Below are 20,747 nucleotides of genomic sequence, written 5' to 3' on the forward strand. Positions count from 1 at the left end.
TTGTTCGAATTTTTAGGTAAGTTTTATTCATTTATTTGTTTTACTTTGAGTAATAATGTCTTACATGCGAGGGCAAAATGTACCATCACACTTAAAGGTGTTGAACTTTGCTATGATGCGATGTTATTTATGCATTACAATTCCATTTCATAGACCATGAACCGAAAATATTCAGCTCGAACGCAACTGCTAATGCATTATGAGGCCAAACCAGACGCGTTACTTCTCCTGTTTCTGCGTTTGGCGTTCAATTTCGAGAGCGTACGGGAACATTGATTCTCTGCGTATATGCTTCAGCGAGCATGACAAGTTTTTTCAAAGCAACGTCTCGTTCATTCATTCATTCATTTATTTGAATACACATTCCAAACTCCATGAATGAGCACGTTTCATAGAGTTAACCCTTTATCTCCTATCATAGATCTGAATAGTGACAGAAGATTACAAACATATACAAAAGGATTCATTTATAAGCTAACAAACTTGTAGGCATGTTTTTTGTCACTAGTGAGAGCTGTAGAAACACGATATGTATATAGAACGCTTACGATACTAACCGGATCGAGCTGTTCAAGGGTTAATGTATAACTTGTTTGTTCACCATATATCGTTTTCAACGGTTTCAGTTGATTCAGGATGCATCTGTGAAATGCTATCATTAAATAGTTTGCATACTTTGCGTTAAAGAGCACTTTGTGGAATGCCAAGGTTAAATAGGTTGCCTAGTTTTAAGGACGTTAAAAGGTGCACTTGTGGAATGCTATTGTATTCGTTGGAGGAACTTGTGGAATGATATCGTTAAATAGTTTGACTCATTCCTCTGGAATGTTTGTTATATAAGGATGAATCCTCATTCGAATGAGGATTTTTGAGGATTACTTCTCTGGAATGTCTATTGTATTCGTCTGGAATGCTATTGTATTCGTCAGGAATGCTTTTGTTCTCTACAATTTATTCAAATATTGTGCATTTTCAATATCATATCAGTGATTAACATATTAGTGATTAATTGTTTTGTTATCATCATTCAAAATATGATTCTCAGTTTGGGTTTTATGGTATTATGCAATACACATGCCACAAAATTAGCATATATTTTTTGCTCCTTCTAAAATCAAATTTGTATCAATACACATTGTAAATGTTGATTTTTCAAAATCCTGTCTCTGATGTCAATAATAAAAAGAAAGAAATATATACATAGTTAAGTCTGGATGTTTCTAGAGCTACTATCTAAAAATAGCCTGACGGCATTCCCAGAACGGAAGTGTCGATCTGGAGGCACACGTTTCACATGATGTAACTTCCGACATTTCAGCCAATCAAATAGAAGACAATAATCTCGCGATGGTTGTAAACAGAAGATGACTGTATGTTGTGCTGATGTGTATTATTTGATGTAAGCTACAACCTATAGATGGGAAGAAGGAGGGGACGAAGATGGTTTTCACGCATAGTGGGAGTAATTGCGTCTTTGGCCGCACTGTGCGTTGCAAAAAGTAATGTAGAGGCGTCGAATGATCGGCCGAAGTCCTGCCCCAATCCGGGGCAGGAGTCGGCGCGAGACAAGTAAGTTGATACTTCTTCCAGTTCATTTCATGACAGCGTAGTTATCGTGAGCACTAATTACAGGCTTAAATGCAAATTAATATGAAATATGGTAGTCGGAAATATTTTGGTTGTGGTTTCATTCAAGGGAGATAACGCTGTTTCAATCAATGCAATGTGGACGTCACACACCCTGTTTAGTTTCAGGTGCTTGTTGTATGGCAATATCATTCCAGGCACGCTGATTAAGTTATGAACAGTGAGGTAGTTATAGTCAGGCATTACCAGTTAAATCTTCTGTAGTCAGCTTTCCTCATTGGATTTTGCTGTGTTATGACACGTGAAAGTATGTCATGTTGTGGTGACCCTTGAACATGGCGATCGGATTGGAATATCTGATTGGACGATTGGGGCACACCCCCGTCCTTGACATTGTATGTTATTCACTTGTGGTCGCCAGTCGTCCGAGATCTATTGAATTATGTAGGCGAATCTTATGTGTACAATTATCAGTCGATGTTCCAGGTCATACCTTTTACCATGTTCACGACTCCATAGTATACTTATTATCAGAGTGTATCATAATAGTACTAATACTATCATACCAGTAATTATGGTACTCTAGAACATCGATGATATAATGCAGTTTCTTCAGGCAGTGTTACATATAAAACATTAAGATTATTAATGACAAGGGGTCATTGTCATTGCCTTGATGTTACAGAATAAATATTAAGTGATTTCCTGGACTCCGACATCTTAATAACCTTAAAGACCACCCCATACTTTCAAACATTGCTTGACGTTCACATTTCAGCAGATGGTTTATTATCCATTTATTGTTTTCTGTGGCCTATGTAAGAACAGACACAATATAGGTCCTCAAATGTCTATGCACATGATGCATGTAAGATGCAACTAAATGGATTGGAGGTCAGGCAGCATTGTATCAGAAAATATTGTTGGTCCCAGTTCGTAATGTCAGTCACTTGCTAACAATCCAAATGTCATAATTACAATGAAGCGTGATATGTATTATACTGTCTACTGAATAGTTATCGCCATATTTTAGCGGTATTTACAAACTTACTCCTCCGTTCGTTAAATTAATGGAACAGAATTAATTATGATACTTAATTAGCTATTCACTGATGTGTCCAGCACGTTCACTGCCACTGATCATGTTTTTATATAACGCGGCGGAAGGGAATCATGACAGTATAAATAGCTGTTTTCTCAAAACTAACTGTAACAGTTATCACCATTCCGAACTTCTCATGCCATTTGTGAAATAATACATATGTTTATATCAATCCCAGTAACCTTGAATAATTGATTACGTGACTATTAATATTTTTAGCGTTTCTTTTACAGTAGATTAATAGGGAATGAAACAATTAATGATTTGTGAACTTGAACCTGCTATTATATAGGTCGCGGGACATCCCCCCGACTAAGTTAAAAACATTTTATAGGGTTCATAACTTTATGTTTAATTTTTCTCGTATGTTACTTACAGTGAAGAATTTTCTTTTGCTTTCCTTTATTGTTGTCAAAAACCGTTGGGGGAAAAAATACCGGAATTGTAATTGACCAGAAAAGCGCACGTGTGATACTGATGTATTGGCGATAACTGTTACGCGGTGATAACTGTTTGCTAGCCAGTATGTGTACTGCAGGGAAATAATCATTTTTTCTCTGCACTGATACCAACCACTTTTACATTGTCAATCTATGAAAATTATAGCTGTATATATACCATGGCCTCCTCAAGGAAGTGTCCTGTAGCCTGTGACTTTGATATAGGCTAGTGGAAAGAAGACCGAAAAATTTGAAAAAGAGAAGTTTACATCAACACGTGTCACTTAATTATAGTTCTGATTTTGACTTGATTATTTACAGATGGCCCAGTCATCTGAGGTGCCACAATTTACTTCCAGTGTTTTCTTTGGGTAGCCAGAAACCTATGATTGTGGGTTTGACTCTAAGGTTTCACTGATTATGGTTTTAGGCTATCATGATAGCACATAAATGAACTTGTGCCATCCACAGAACTATTATTGTGCTATGTATTTGTACGGCAGCTAAATCATTGAAAATGATGACAGCAGAAAATTTTGTCATGTTTATTGAGTGAGTGAGTTTAGTTTTATGCCTCAGTCAGCGATATTCCAGCTATATGGCGGTGGTCTGTGAATAATCGAGTCGGGACCAGACAATACAGTGATCAACAGCATGAGCATTGATCTGCGCAATTGGGAACCAATGACATGTGTCAACCAAGTCAGTGAGGCTGACCACCCGATCCCGTTAGTCGCCTCTTACAACAAGCATGGGTTATTGAAGATCAATATTCTAACCTAGACCTTCACGGGTCATGTTTATTGATATGGGAACAAAATTCTATTGATAGATATGCCTCCCTTTTTGGAATATCCTCTGGATAAAATATTGGTAAAGCAAAGATGTACAAAACAGGATATATATATCTGTGTGAGTAGAAGGATTGATCTAAAAGATGAATTTTTCAAAATGGACAATGTAAAAGTGGATGGCAGATCTGCAGTGAAAAATAAATTATTTCCAGGCAATGCACATATAGTACATATCACAACTGCTTCATTGTAATTATGATGTGTGGATTAATTTTGTTATGATACATATCTAAGTACTCGAACCATTATCATGTTTATCTTTTTACAGAAAAGCTTTCACGTCTGTACTACATGTTAATCGGTAAACTGTCTGTGCCTATAGTTTCTCTGTTTAGTTATAATAACCATGGTAACAGACAACATTTGACTTTTGTGCAGATACATGATGGTGGTGAGCACCCTGGATGGACGGGTGTCGGCCCTGGATGTCGGGGACAAGGGGCAGCTGATGTGGTCAGTTCAGGCTGACTCACGTCCACTGCTGTCTTCAAGTATCAGCAAAATGGAGGTTTGCTGAAATTTCTCTTTGTTGGAATAACCCGATAAATTGATATTCGCGATTGATAAACAAACATGGTCAGTGATCCTGCCTATTAAGAACCACACTACTCTAACAATATTTGCTGGGCTGCAACTAAACTGTGCTTGATTTGATCACAAGACTTGTTAATCCCAAGAAACGCTGTATCATTAGGTCACATGGAACAGCGACCCATGAAGATCCTGTTAGAACTGGCCATCAGCAACCCATGCTTGTAAGAGGAGACTAACGGGATCGGGTGCTAAGGCTCGTTGACTTCGTTGACTTGGTTGACGTTGGCGATGTGTCATCATGTCCCAAATGCATAGATCGATGCTCATGCTGTTGATGGCTGGATTGTCTGGTCCAGACTGGATTATGTACAGACCGCCACCATATAGATGGAATATTGCTGAGTGTGATGTTAAACAATACCAGCCGACATGGAACAACTTAATATAATCAGGGCTCAATGTAAGCAAATGAAACCTACTTCACCCTGTGTAGCCTGAAGAAGTAATCTTGTTGCACCAGACAATAACACCTTGTGGCCTTGTTGGTCTCAGTAGGCATTAAGCACTATAAAACCAGCTTCGAGTCTGGGCTAGGTACAATTCAGCTTCACATACACATCATCATATGAGCACTAAATATTCTCAAGTGCGACGTTAAACCCAATTTCACCTCACCTCACCCAAGTTATTCTGGGTCTGATAAGATCATTTTATCATACTTCAACCAATTTCAGCCATGTATAGTAACAGGCATTCAATCACTGTCCATGTAGTCATCAGTCACTGAGGCCAAATAAAGAAAAAAGGTTGTGGTTCCAATTACACCTCTTTAAAATTTAGGGTAGGTAGGTAGGAAGGGATTTTTTTTTTACAATTTTATTTTAGAAGCAAAGTACGAACTAATAACACATTTATCAATGTATAATTGTTTATTCAATCAAGCTTGCGACCATCATGTCAACTTTCTGTATCAGAATGACCGATGACCGTTGGTGCTGGGGAAAAACAATGGTATCTGAAAGTTTATTTTATTCCTACTTCGTTAAAAAAACTAGGGTCGGCACCAGAATTCAAGGGTCGGACAGGTAATCAGAACCACAACAATTTTTGGGGGGCCTGATCCAAGCCAGTTTCTCCATCATTCTGTTTCCCATATGAAGTCTGTACTTTGAATAGCGAAATATCAAATCCTGTTAAATATTGTTCATTGCATCATAAGTCAAATTTGTGTGAATCATTATCAAATATCAGTGAGCTTTAGTTTTTGCTTTTAGTATTAATATCATGGCGGGGCAGTGCAAGTTTCTAAAATTGTACCCAATGTGAATAGGAATTACTTTTAAATCATGATGTCTTATCAGTGTACAAGATTTTCAGTAATTTGAAAATACAGAATGTAATGTCAAGTAAACACTTTAAAACATTTGTAAATTCCCATTATCCTGGATATCCATCTATATACAGTTGTCTGTCTTTTACTAATTCATTCTTAACAAGAATTTTCAGATCTCTGCATTTCTGCTCCCAGCAGAATACATTGTATTTGTATTGTAATTTCAGGTGATGCGCGAAGGTGTACGGACACGACTCATTCCGTCACTAGATGGCGGTCTGTACCAATACGATGGAGACAGTATTGAGGCGGTTCCTATGACAGCAGAGACGTTGCTCTCTTCATCCTTCAGGTTGTCTGACAACACTATGATGATCGGTGGGAAGGACATTCGGACATACGGACTAGATCCCACTAGCGGACAGGTGAGTCTAGCTGTCACATGTATATAGAGTCATCGTCATTACTTAGGGGCTTTTATGCACCATATCATCAGTGAATACAAATGGCTACTTTTGGGGGTTGAGTACCACCCGGGATTCAAACCCACACTGTCAGAGTGACACACCTAATCACCAGCACACAAAGTCAGTGTTCTAACCCACTCAGCCACCAACTTTCACAAAATGGAAGTCTGATGACTGGTAGTCTAGATCTTGTACCTTGTCTGCCTCTCTGACAAGTGTATGTTGGCATTGCTCCCATCACATTAGCTATGAATACACAATGCCTTTTAGAAAGTGGTCAAATGCAACATATGTTATATTTGGGTGCAAGGGCGATGGGGTAGCCCAGTGGTTAAAGCGTTCGCTCGTCACGCCAAAGACCCAGGTTCGATTTCTCTCATGGGTTCATTCTGTGGAGCCCATTTCTGGTGTACCCTGCTGTGATATTGCTGCAATATTGCTAACTCACTCACTCACTATTTGGGATCACACTTTCTCAGTAAAGTACAGATTCCATTTGGGGCTTGAACCCACAGTCTCAGAGAGTGGCATCTAACTTTGTAAAAATTTGACTCGTGTAACTTTTTATGGCATGTTTGTAGCTCGGTACATTCTCTCATAAAGGAGTTGTGTTTGATTTTGGTGGAAACTTTTCAAGATGTATTTGCTGTTTGTGGTGTAGATCCGCTACCTGTGCACAATGGCAGGATGTCACGATCTTAACCAGGGCGACGCCCGAGCAGAAGATGACCTCATCGTCATCACACGCAACACTCAGACTGTTCGTGCCGTGGATGCAAGGCTCGGAGTGGAGAAGTAAGATCTTCAATCATTTTTTACATCTCAAACTCACATTTAAAAGCTGTAGTGTCTGTAAAGAAATGGTCAACTTACAGATTCAAACTTCTGTTTGCAATGCACCAGTAGTCATTACTGGTGCCATTGTTGAAAGAGGTGGATATCCATGAGTTAACTCCGTCTTCATTCAACCGTTGTTTCAGCTCATAATGTTGCTTTTATATTTTGTTTATCGAGATACTGTACCAGAGTAACAGACCGCCTCCGTGGTGTAGTGGTGGTATTCATGCTTCACTGCGGCATGGTATCTCAGTGGGCTAGCACTATAAAACCAGCTTCAGTCTGGGCTAGTACAAGCACCCGCACATACACATACACGCACATGCACGTTGTCATATGAGCGAAATATTCTCAAGCACAAGGTAAAACCCAATCTCACCTCACCTCACCAGACTAACATGTTTTGGGTGACATAACTGTCTCTAAAAGTGAAGTTCTTGAACTGGACACTGGTAGTGTGAAAACTGTGATTTAACCTCACATCATCTGCCCAGAATGCTAATGTGCCTTATTTATTGAATAGTATAAATGGTATGAAGTCTAATCATGCTAATTAGGGTGTTGCATATATCCATTCAAGACATTAGCATGATTAGTCATTTCATTGGATGAGCCCTTTGCTGAGTTTATCTCCTGGTCTCACATTTCTATGGAACGACACTAATCTCTGTATCCATTCCTGTGGTTTATCAATTACCTGCCCTTGCGTTTCATTGACATTTTTCTGACCAATGAAATAAAAGCGTAAGATGGGTAACATTCATTATTTTTCTTATCCTGACTCATGTTTATTTGCTTGTCTTCTTCTTCTGGCGAACCTAGTGGAACACTTGTATCTCCCAATTGAAGTTCCCTTCAATAAAAAATCACTCATTAGCACTGACCACGAGTTACCTCCCTTTCCACAAGGGAGAACGAGCGCCACCTGAACCCATGTGCCTCACTCTCTCCTTCTTAAGCCCAGTGAGCAAGGCGTGAGAGCACCTGTGTCTCCCTGCACACTATATCCTTTATTTATATTTAGTTTGTTACCTCTTATATTCATCTATAGAGGTGTAACTAGTATCATTATTCAACATGCATTGATAATTATTCGTGTTTCTGCTGCTTGATTCACGGTTAAGCGTGTTGCTCAGCAGTTTCGCGTTAATAAAATCTGCACTGTTTGTAAATTACGTTACTCTGCTACCGATCCACATTTAAAATGCCCTAGTTGCATTACTCCATGTTCTATTGTTTCTTCGTTGTAAATTATATATTAATTTACCAATTTCTGCCTTTGATAAATATTTATGTTCCGCTTTGAGGCGGAAGGCAGATAAATCTCGGAAACAATCTTCAGTCATGGCTAATAGATCGAGTCAGATATATCCTGAGTTACCTTCGGGGATAAGCGTGTGGGGACGAGATCCGCTATATCTAGAAGCGACCTTGATTCCCAGGGCGTTCCTTCATCACAGTATAAAACTAGAAGAACTTCCGCGTCGTCTCAGCGTATGCTCCGAGCCCCAGGTTTACAGCCTCGTCAAAGGGAAATCCACGAAGACTACTAAAAACTTTGCTTCTGATATTCAGAATTATGTTTATATGATGATGACATTTTGATTATCATTCCAGATGTATGTCATAAGAAGTGACCAGATGCGGCTACCCGCCACTTCAGCGCAGATCAACATGCAATCAGAGATGCCTACGCTGACGCTTCGGAGATTATAACTGAGGGTCCGTCACTATCACAGAGGACACCCTCAACGCCAGCGCGAGACCATCCCAGACGACCTGGTCAACCAAATCATGAGGGCTGATGGAAGACCGTTACGGCTTACAGAGGCTCCTCTAGAGCCACGGGCCCCAGAGCCCACCCCATACTAAGTCAATACAGGGCCCCAGAGCCCTTTGACTTAGTAGGGGCCCCCTGAGCCCATAGACGCAGCCCGCCTTGAAGAAGGCAACCCTGCCCGAGGTGTGCTCTTTTTGCATAAGGTATCCCAGGCGCCTCGAGAAGGAGCTAGAGTCTGACCCTTTGCAAGAGGCTTCATGGCGGAGGAGAAGAAGTAAGCTTCGCCGCACGCACCTTGTCATGTAATGGTAGGCGCTTAAAGCAAGCACTCATATGTCGGATCGGACACTGACTTCCAGACATTCGGCGCAAAGACGCGAAGGCTAAGTGGTTCTAGCGCGCCTAGAAGGCGTTAGCGCCAGCCCCTCAAGCGCTCGAGAAGCCCAGAGGCCGGCGGCCATCACCGTTTCGAAGCCCACAGTTCCGCTTGAAGGATGTCTTCTCCAAGGTCTACATACACTAGCCAATCGTCAGTCCGTTCTCCTCAGTCCTCACATAGATCTTCTTACAGATCGAGGGTCTCCGACTGATCATACCACCATACGTCAGAGGAAGACGATGGTATCATTTAAGATCGGACTCTAGACACTTCGCTAAGGAAGTCCCAGGCGCCTCGCATAAGGAGCTACAGCCTCACCAATTGAGAGGGACATCGCATGAGAAGGAGCGCTTTCGCCGAGCCCACACCCTGTAGAACACAGAGGTCGATCGCTGAAGCAAGCTCATATATTAACTCTGACTCGATACTTTTCGCCAAAGGTCGCGAAGGCTAAGTGGGTTCAAGTCTTTTCACCCAGAAGATCTAGAAGCGCTGCCAGAGATCTTTCGCTAAGTCCCGGCGTTCTACGAGGAAGTCCTCCAAGGTCTCAATATATAGCCACTCGGCCAGTCCGCTCAAGACATCACATGAGTTGTTTATCAACTGTAAGCCATATGCCGTCTACAAGCCTACGCGAAGACAATTGCACAGGCTATTTACAAATACACAACGCCGCTGTATTAATTTATCAACGGATGAAGAGCCTAATTAGGGGATCTTCAAGCCGACTACCTACTACTGATACGATTATCTATGTCGTGACTCTTACGCGCAGATCTGCAGACAATTCAAAACGAAATTGAACAGCAGTCTTGTTACAGCGAGTAAAACTCATAATCGCCAACGCATTTCCTCAGAAGTAATATGTACAACAAGTTCAGCTTTAACAGTCTACAAGCTGACAACTTGCAAGGTTATTGAACCTTATATAAAGAAGTCGGAATTATCTTCAAGACTGAAGTTACTTTCACGACAACCTGGAAAATAACTTATCCAGCATTAATATTACAGAGCGAGGTATTTCGGCGCCGGAGGTTTCGCGCTTACCATCAACCCTCAAACACGTGGTCACTTTCGGGTAACTTCGGGGAAGTTACGGTGAAGACCGGCGATTGTTCTAATATCAACGACGCACTATATTATACAAGGTTCCTTTCCTGATACACCGTGACGCTACAGCGCTGGGTACTCTACAGAATCAAAATGCCTTGTTCTGATTGGACCGAGATGGACAACGCCCTACGCAGAGGTCGATCATAGTTCACAGTTCAACACATAGGTTGCAAGTGACAAACAATATATCAGTGAACGACAGCAAGCCTCCTTACAGTCCAGCTTAATCTAAACCTTTCATGATTGGGCTGCCTTCTTGAGGTTAGAGACCTCCCCTGTCAAGTGCAAGACGAGGACACGCAGTCAGACGATTTTTACATAAAGTTCAACGATGGCAGTCACCCCTGGTTATGCATCTACATCGCCAAGCACTTCGCAGTTTAATTTACTACTCGACGACGGGATACAAATGGATCCAAATCCATAGCGCCTCAGACTACAGTTGAATTCATCATCAAGCTACTAACACAACTAGATGGTTAGTAAACCTATTTTAAGTTGGACCTAGAACCTTCGCAAGATCTGCTATTCTAGGTTTTGATTTGTAACGCGCAGAATCGTGATAATTGTACGAGGAGGACCATGGATCAAGATCCAACAGTCATTTCCTACAAGCCTTTTACTATCTCCACTACCACTCACGACAGTGACAGAGTCTGTTGGGGTTACGACTTCAGCTCAGCTCAAGACATGACAGACAGAGGCAGACTACAATTACATCCGCTACAAGTCATCAGCAATTCGCAGATCTAGAAGAATCCTCTACCGCTCAATCATCGGTTCAGGTCAAACCTCATCTACTATGATGCACCAAGAGATCGAATCGTTTGAATAGGCGCGCCCCGCTAATAGAGCTGGAATCGATAACACTTCTCTACGAGATGTCACTATAAGGTTGGGGAGCCCATCTTGCCAACAGGACGGCATCAGGGCTATGAGCAATCAAGAGAGCAATTACACATAAATTTGCTAGAGATGCAAGCAGTAATAAGCTTCTTTAATACTGGAGCAACTTACTACAGTATACCCAGTGGATGATTCACACAGTCAATTCGACAGTGGCGCTTTTATGTGAACAACTAAGCTCAACCAGGTCCCCGAACATATCGACTCTGTTTTCAATTGTTCGATTTAATCAACAATCTCAACATACATGTCAGAGCATATCACATTCCAGGAGCAAAGAATGTGATAGCAGACGCCTCTCGGCCACACATACCATCGCACGACAGAATGAATGCTCCATACAGAGATATTCACTCAAATTATCAAGGAAATAGGAACTACACTAATAGACCTATTTACCATTCGATTCAACAAGCAACTGACAACATTCTCGATCGCCAGTTCCAGACCCACTCAGCATTGGCAACAGACGCACTAAGCATATTGTGGAAGGTCTCAACGCTGCACGCTTTTCCACCACCAGCGTTAATCTCACAAGTTTACTCTAAATCAGTCTAAAGCAGAGCCTCCATCTGATTTTGGTCACGGCCTACTGACCAGCGAGGAAGTGGTTTCCAACTCTTATTCAAGAAATCGGACAACCAATACTACACCTTACAGAGTGCTCGAATAACAAGCGCATGGAAAGCCAGATATATTCCAACTCCACGTATGGATTGTATCATAGGTCTGAATAACAAGTTATTCAGCCAGAGCGGCAAAGCAGTCTAACTTGCCCTGCGTAACTCAACTGGCAACTTATCACGATGACAAATGGCACAGTTTTGTCAATTATGCTGCAAAGGAAGGATTTACAGCTAGATATGCTACTCATCCTCAAGTGGCGGACTACTTATGTTATCTACGTCAGACTAAGATTTTATAGAGGCGCGCAGCTTGTCCACCTATCTTGCAGCAATAGCTCTATCATAACTGAGAATGAAGGCCAAGTTAATCCTAACCCAGTTACTCGCCTGCTACTCTGAGGCTTCCGATTGGAGGATTAAAAGCGGAAGTTCAGCTCCAACTTGGGATCTGAATATAGTGTTCCAACACCCTCACAAGTGAGGTTTATGAACACGCTTTGATGATATACTTGAACCCCATGATACGCATGAATCTATCAACGATGGCCAGTAATAGCACTAAAAATATATCTCCACCGAGCCAAACAGGAGGGAAAATGCAAGAGATTTATTTCCTTTATCAAGCTACTGAGACGGAAGTCTCACGCACTACTATATCTCCTTTTGGATCAGAACTGTCATACTAAGGTACCTACAAGACTGTAGGACTCTACCCCTCCATGAGCTTCTAATCCTCTTAATATTAGAGCTAATATCTCCAATTGCTCTGTACACAAATGCTTTTGGAATAATGGAGGGTTATTTCTGGAGATCCGATATGGTGTTTGCCAACCACTATCTGAGAGAGATATCACCACCGAGGACGCCTCAGGTATCCACCTATTCGGTCCCATGGTCCTTCGACAACAGTTGACAGTTCCTCGGAGAAGATAAGTCAATCTTACAGATTTCTACTTATCTTATAACAGTACTAAATAGCTACATGCTATTTATATTTTGCTTAAGTTCAATTTTATTATCTTAAGCTCAGTACTATGGTTATTATATCATACAATATGTAAGCTAACAACTCTACGGAGTTTGTTATTATATATTTAGCTTAAGTTAATCATATCTTAAGCTTAGTACTATGGTTACATTATAAATATATTAGCTAACAAACTCTCACGGAGTTTTTGCTCATTATATATGTAGCTTAAGTTTATTCATATCTTAACCTCATTACTATGGTTATATCATATAAGTATATTAGCTAACAAACTCTAAAGAGTTTTTTGCTATCATATACTTAGCTTCAGTTTCATCATATCTTAAGCATTATGGTTACATTATAACATGTATTAGCTAACAAACTCTCACGGAGTTTTTGCTATTATATATGTAGCTTAAAGTTTATTCATATCTTAAAGCTCAGTATCGTGTTTATATCTTATAAGTATATTAGCTAACAAACTCAAAAGAGTTTTACTATCATATACTTAGCTTAAGCTCTCATCATATTTTAAGCATTATGGTTACATTATAAAATGTAATTGCTAACAAACTCTACCGGAGTTGTTTTGGCTATTTAGGTTGCTTAAGTTAATTATATCTTAAGCACAGTTCTATAATCATACTATATATATGCCTACAACTCTTAGGAGTTCTACTATTATATATATGTTCAGCTTAAGTTTCAATCCTTAAAAGCTCAGTCATATGTTCATTTCATAACATGTATTAGTTAACAAACTCTCAGTAGTTGGTTACTATTATACAGCTTAAAAGTATCATTATACCTTAAGCACAATTCTGTTATAACTTACATATATGCATATTGTAAGTTTACTACTTTGGTTCTATAAAAGTATTCATCATAAACTATCAACAGTTTATACTATCACATTAATAGCTTTAGTTTAATTAATGTTCTATATATACTTTTATTATATTCAGTAAATTGTAATAACCCTTATATGGCAACTGATAAGTTAACAGCAGGAATTCAGTTCAGTGCCTTCATGAAGTTCCCTTAGGGTTATTGCAATTATCTCTGTTCAAATCACTAATTAGTAAAATCCAAAGTATATATAATCCCACCTCCTATTCCATAGGATTCTACACAAGCAAATAAACATGAGTCAGGGATAAGAAAAATATGAAATTTTTAGAGTAAAATTAATATTTTTATACTTATCCTGACTCATGAGGTAACTCCCTCCTGTCCTCCCCACTTTTAACACTTTGGATTTCCCTGGAAATTCAGGTGTTGGGCTCAGTATATGAGGAGAGAGTGAGGCACATGGGTTCAGGTGGCTCGCTCCTCAAGACTTCTGTGGAAGGGAGGTAACTCGTGGTCAGTGCTAATGAAGGGCGGTGGGTAGCCTAGTGGTTAAAGCGCTAGCTCACACGAAGGCGTCTGGTTCGATTCCCCACATGGGCACAATGTGTTAAGCCCATTTCCTCGTGTCCCCCTCACTGATATTTGCTGGAAAATTGCTAAAAGCGGCGTAAAACTAAACTCAGTCAGTCAGTGCTAATGAGTGATTTTTATTGAAGGGAACTTCAATTGGGAGATACAAGTGTTCCACTAGGTTCGCCAGAAGAAGAAGACAAGCAAATAAACATGAGTCAGGATAAGTATAAAAATATTAATTTTACTCTAAAAATTTCATATATTTGATTCCAAAAGAAACCACTGTGTTTAAAGGACATCAAGACATTCTTTCCTTTAAACAAAATTTTCGAAACCTTTTTCAGGCACGTAAGTCTTTAATCTTGAATTTCCTGCAAACTCCATCATAATCAGTGGGACAGGCCACCATGCTGATGCTGGTTTATAAGTCTCATTCTGATTGCTACATATTTGACCTAGTACATGAGTAGCACGCCGCGACTCAGCAAGTCCCAAGATGGCCAATGGAAATCAAGGCTGGGTACTTAGAGATATAGAGGACCATGGAACTGGAAACTAGTGTTCATGTAGATTTACCTGATATGCTATCCCTGGAGAAATAAAGAATAACATTGTATTGTGGGTTATTTAGTGCTGTTGAATATACATCAAGACCAATGCAATATCATCAAGCCTTGGTGTCCCATAGAAAGGATCGTAACAAAAAACTGAATTGTAATTTGGAAAAGCGTAGAGAGAGTCGGATATATCTAGAGAAATATGAATTATGTCAACCTATGTACTGTTCACCTCTTGCTGTCTTTAGTTTTTGTTACAAAAAATCATACTCATAGAAACATATTTAAGGGAACACATGAAAGTACAAGTGTTCCTTTATTTATTTCCAGAATTTCACTCACAGTGCAATACATACCATGTGAAGAAACTTGGAAAAGAATAAAGGAACACTTGTACTTTTATGTGTTCCCTTATTAGTTTCCATGAGTATATATTCTATAAAAGATCCAGCAAACACAAATGTTTGACGTGCAGTAACCTTGGTAGTAAAGATGAAATAATTTACTGACTCACAAAAAGCAAGCACAAACATGATTATGATGAAACATCACCACCTTTGAACTGGTAAAAACTTACTGGTACCCATTTCTTATGACATTTATTGTATATTGTCATTAGGTGGAACTTCAGTGTAGGTCGTCATGAGATAGAGATCATTGATGGTGCAAAATCCACTCACCCAGATGAGATAGACGGGGATGATGATGACGACGGTGTTACCATAGCAACATGTAATCCAGGTGTGAAACTTCTCTGGTTATTCAAAGCCATTCTTATGCCCTTGTTTATATATACTTACCTGTTCATGAGAGGTTGTTTGAAGGGATACCCGATAATGACAATAATATTTCATGACCAATTGTGTTGGTATTCTTGCATGTCATTTTGTATTTTTGTCCTAAAAAACCCGCTGCATTTCTATTTTATTGCTCCATTTCCCTGTAGATATGGTAAATAGCACCAAGAGATGAAAGGTGCAGTCATCCAGACCACCACTTTTAGGCTGCAAAAACATTCCAGATTATGATTGAAAGGAAACAATTAACTCAAATATTTATTTTTGATTTTTTTTTCTGTGATTCTGAAACCAACTGTGTCTTCTTGTGAAGTGAAGGTTCTGTTTGTGGTGTTATAAGGTGAGGGTTTGTCACCAGAAGAAATGTCTGAATTCGAAGGCTACCTGAAGATCATCGTGCCAGAGGGGATGATAGTCGCCCTCAACCCTGAGGACTCTGTTAGTGTTATGTGGCAGCACAAGGTAAGAGTATACAATATGCTGAAACTCTGATTCAATGTGATACAGTATAACATATAAGCCTGTATTGTGATTGTTGTAACTTGCTCGGTGAAAAGTATACAATGCCATCCGGTAATTCCGCGCACTTAAGCACATCGATCGCAACACGGCAACCAACCTCTCTTATTTTTTGTGGTTTATGTGACTAAACATGCTGGTATGCATCATATTTACCTAGAAATATAAGTTTTATTAACGGCTATAAGATTCTAGCGTTGCATTATGCCATATGGTTGACCTTACCGGCGTTCTGACGACATCGCTTGCTGTCCGGTAATTCTGCGCAACTGATGCGCATAACATCCAGCTGGAGATCCAAAGTATGGAAACGTATTAGGGCCAGATTATTTTCAAAAATCACTTCATCAATGTAAGGATGAGTGTTTCATATTAAATCCAATTATGAATAATGAAGAAAAAGGTTTAAAAGTCTGAAGAAAACAAATTTTCATAAAACTGTCAATTTGTCTGTCAATTACAGTTATTTACTTGCCTTTAGTGATTAAAAGCCAGTCCCTTGTAGAAATGTCCTGATTCCAAGCGTAAATGTGGTAGTAGATGATGTTTATCTTACGATGGACGGAAGTGCGCTATTGCTGACCGCGCAGAATTACCCAACGACAGAATTACCGGACTCACCTATAATCTAACCCAATCTAAACACTTTTTGTTGTGGTGCACAACATCCACTCAGTGAAACACACATCATATTGTGGAAGACAGCACATTGTGACAGACTTTCTATTTAGCTGTCTCCAAGTCCATCCATCTGTCTACTTTTCCTTTCCAGAGCAAAACTCCAAAGCCATCGATTATTTTTCTTGATTTTTTCATGGAAACGTGTTGGACTTAGTCTCAAAACGGAGGGGTTTGCTTCGTTTCTGGAGCACAACTCGAAAACCGTTCAATATCTTTCAAAAAAACTTGGCAGATATGTCAAACAGATCCCATAGTGGTGCCTTTTGCTATTTCCAGATTTTTGTCATTTATATTTTTCTGTTTCCATGGTTTAGACTTAGTATTAAAAAGGGAGGGGTGGTCTGTTTTGATTTCAGGATCACAACTCGATAACCATTCATATATGTCTACAAGACTTGGCAGAGATATAAAACAGGTCTTGAAGTGGTGCCTTTTGCTATTTGCAGATTTTTTTATGATTTCCATGGAAACAATTTGGACTTAGTCCTAAAAAATCAAGTTGGACTTTTATTAACTGTCTGATGATTTGTTCTTTCAAATTTCTGGGGACCGAGGGGATTTGTCATCTTTGATGACTCTTGTTAATGAAACTTGCTACCCAGAGAAGTCTAGTGGTGAACTGGTGCTATTTTGATGATTTTGGACTTATAGATACCGAACAGCATTTTTATTCCCCTCTGAACTGAAAGGCTGTGAACTGCACCACCAGACCAGGTGATATCGTAATCTCCTGATGACTCTTATTGTCACATACATCTGTTTCCACCAGTTCTCCAGCCCGGTGGCCAATGCATGGCTAATGCACCAGGGCAAGCTGAAGCAGATGAGTCTGTTTGACACACGCCATGTTCCCGCCATCTCCAGCTTCCAGCCCCATGACATCGACAGCCCACCAGGGGATCCACTGCTTTATGTCGGTGAGTTCCGCACAGCCATCTGAATAGTCACATAAAACAAGGAGTGAGTGAGTGAGTTTAGTTTTACGCCACGCTCTGCAATATTCCAGCTATATGGCGGCGGTCTGTAAATAATCAAGTCTGGACTAGACAACCCAGTGATCAACAGCATGAGCAAGTTGCAATTGGCAACTGATGACATGTGTCAACCAAGTCAGCGAGCCTGACCACCCGATCCCGTTAGTCGCCTCTTATGACAAGCATGGGTTACTGAAGATCAATATTCTAACCCGTACCTTCACGGGTCCATAAAACAAGGAAGCTGTCTTAGTTATTGTGTACACTTTGAGCATTCCTCTCCACAACCCTCATTCTTGGTATCAAGATTATGTACGTCAGGTCTATTATTGTTGTTCATGTCAAGGTAAAAATTACTTGTGCAATAGCTTACTTTTATAATAAAACAATGCTTGCTGTATAACAGCCTTATCCATGTACATGCTGCTCTGATTGTTAATGATCTAACAATGCTTGTTTGTTCTATAGGCATGCATCAGAACCAGCTTTATGTCCAGCCATCCGATCAGATGCAGGAGACAGTCGCTGCTGCTGCTGCCACCGCCGCAGCTGCCAACAGCATCCAGGCTGCGCCACTACGGATCACCTGGAGACCCTATCTCAATACAGGTAACAGAAAACAGTTTCTCTGTTGGTCATCAGTCTAAGTGGTTTCACTGGAGTGAGTGAGTGAGTTTAGTTTTATGCCACTTTTAGCAATATTCCAGCAATACCACAGCGGGGGACACCAGAAATGGGGTTCACACACTGTACCCATGTGGTGAATCGAACTCAGGTCTTTGCATGACCAGAGAACGCTTTAACCACTAGGCTACCCGACCGTCCCTGGCTGCACTGGTAGCTAGTGCAATACACGAATTATTGTACTTTTGGGGTTAAGTCCCACATGGAATTTGAACCCGTACTCTAAGAGTCGGGCACCTAATCAGTGGCATAATCACCTGCACACAAATTCAGGGATATAATCAACTCAGCCACAATGGAAGTCCAACAACTGGTAGTCTACATCACATACTTTGTGTACCCCTTTGACAAGTGTAAATTGCACTGTTCCCATGGCCGAAACCTATGTATACACATTGTGTAATCAAAATTTTACACAGTGTATTTTGGCAGCTAAACATATGAATTTGTTAAACTTAGATTTGAAAGTAAGGTACATTTAATCCAGTAAACTATGTTTATAGTGACCAAGCGTATAATTAAGTGTTGGATACAACAGATGGTTCAGATGACTTGATGTACATTTTAGTTAAGCTTTAGTTAAGTTATGATGTGCTGAAATTAGTTGACCTTTTGAGTTCGTTGTGACCATAGTTAACTGTGATACTTTCCTCAATTGTCAGATGCTTCATTAGATAGTGAACAAAATGACGTTAAAACAGATTTTAACAACCCTACTGCAGCACAATAGTTCTTTATACGAGTATAACATGTCCAAACTATTTTGTTGTCAGCACCATCACGGACACCTATAATGAACACTGACCCCAACCAACCCCAGATAGCTGAAGGAGCGGATGCTGGGCAGGCTGAAACTTCACTCATCTCCTGGCATGAAAACTACCCCTTTGGTAATGCAAATCCTACCATGAACTGAAAAAATACTGTTATCTGATTTATCATTCAGAGGTTTCAAATCACTATTATCACCTCTGATGATGAGTTTTATGGATATACAACTTCTTTATTATTAATATGAGCGACATTTCGGTGTAGTTACTAACACCGTTATCAAGCAAGTGATGATTAACCTCTGGTAAAGGGACTATTTATCTACCACATCATTAAAAGCTAAAATTATGTTTTCATATTTTTCGTGTTTATTTGGTTCATAAACACACAATGCTGTCACACTACAATACAACATACTGTCACAGACCTCATATTATAGCGTCCACCGGAGAGCGGAAGAAGCGATTTATGTCATAATTACAAACACATGGACTTGTTGGTCCCTGCCTGGCTCGCATTAATGGGTACAACAAGGAAGCGCTCAGAGTCAGTATTTATGTTTGCTATCACTTCACATGGTATCTTTTGGAGAAACCACTAGTCCTTTTGTACAATCCTCTAATGAGCAGATTGCAGTCACCTCACCTCACGAAGAAGCTTTATGTCAAAGTACAAACACATGTAAAGGTCTGATGTAAAGGTTTGATGTCACAGTTGATATGTTCTGTATTGCTTCCTGCAGACAATGGTTACTATCTGTTCCCTGACTTCTCCCCAACAACGCTTGCCATTGAGGAAGGGCCAAACGGAAGCAGGCGGGATGGTGGTATTAACGTGATGGGCATGAACATACCACTCTGGACCTGGTGGTGAGATTGGAGTTTATTTATTTCACATTGAAAGTTAAAATATTGAGTATAAAATTATGATTTTAGAATCGTTGTTTTACTAAAAGCCAAAGAACTTATATCAGCTGTTGACAGTTTAATGATTGTTCCTGAAAGTTGGTATATATGTTTAAGCATTATGAGCTTTGAATAAATTTATGAATTTTTTCCCTGAAACTGCAGAATAAAATTGAAAGAGAATTGTTTCAGTTGATTATCAAAGGAGACAACTCTTCACAATACAGAAAATTATCTCCCTTAGAATTAACTGCACAATAAGGACCTTTCTGTTCCTGATTTGCCTTGGTTTTCTAACCTCTAGTTGTGTCCATGTAGTAGACAGCTCATGGTGTATGTTGTCTGCACACAGGAAGGAGATGGTGGCGATCACCCTGATGACGGTGGTGGTTCACCTGCTGCTGAGCAGATATGCCCACAAAGAACTGCCCAACTCCAGCAGACAGGTGTGTTAACAGTAGTTCTCATCTTAACTGGTCACAGAATTTGTTTCACCAAGGAGATAG

The 20,747-nt window shown here is 40.0% G+C and overlaps 1 protein-coding gene across 1 annotated transcript in view; it reads left to right on the forward strand.

Annotated features, from left to right (window-relative positions):
- The first annotated feature begins 1,340 nt into the window (after positions 1-1,340).
- LOC124267279 (eukaryotic translation initiation factor 2-alpha kinase 3-like) overlaps positions 1,341-20,747 on the forward strand; it is a 29,521-nt gene continuing 10,114 nt past the window's right edge. The window contains exons 1-11 of the mRNA XM_046702190.1: positions 1,341-1,569; positions 4,362-4,491; positions 6,078-6,275; positions 6,979-7,112; positions 15,530-15,651; positions 16,048-16,169; positions 17,677-17,824; positions 18,350-18,490; positions 19,339-19,455; positions 20,079-20,205; positions 20,594-20,687. Of these exons, the coding sequence (XP_046558146.1) occupies positions 1,418-1,569; positions 4,362-4,491; positions 6,078-6,275; positions 6,979-7,112; positions 15,530-15,651; positions 16,048-16,169; positions 17,677-17,824; positions 18,350-18,490; positions 19,339-19,455; positions 20,079-20,205; positions 20,594-20,687 (1,485 nt within the window). The 5' untranslated portion in view covers positions 1,341-1,417. The remainder of the gene's footprint in view (positions 1,570-4,361; positions 4,492-6,077; positions 6,276-6,978; positions 7,113-15,529; positions 15,652-16,047; positions 16,170-17,676; positions 17,825-18,349; positions 18,491-19,338; positions 19,456-20,078; positions 20,206-20,593; positions 20,688-20,747) is intronic.

This window comes from Haliotis rubra, unplaced genomic scaffold, assembly GCF_003918875.1.
Source record: "Haliotis rubra isolate DU_JTF1 unplaced genomic scaffold, ASM391887v1 Scf130, whole genome shotgun sequence".
Taxonomy (NCBI): domain Eukaryota; kingdom Metazoa; phylum Mollusca; class Gastropoda; order Lepetellida; family Haliotidae; genus Haliotis; species Haliotis rubra.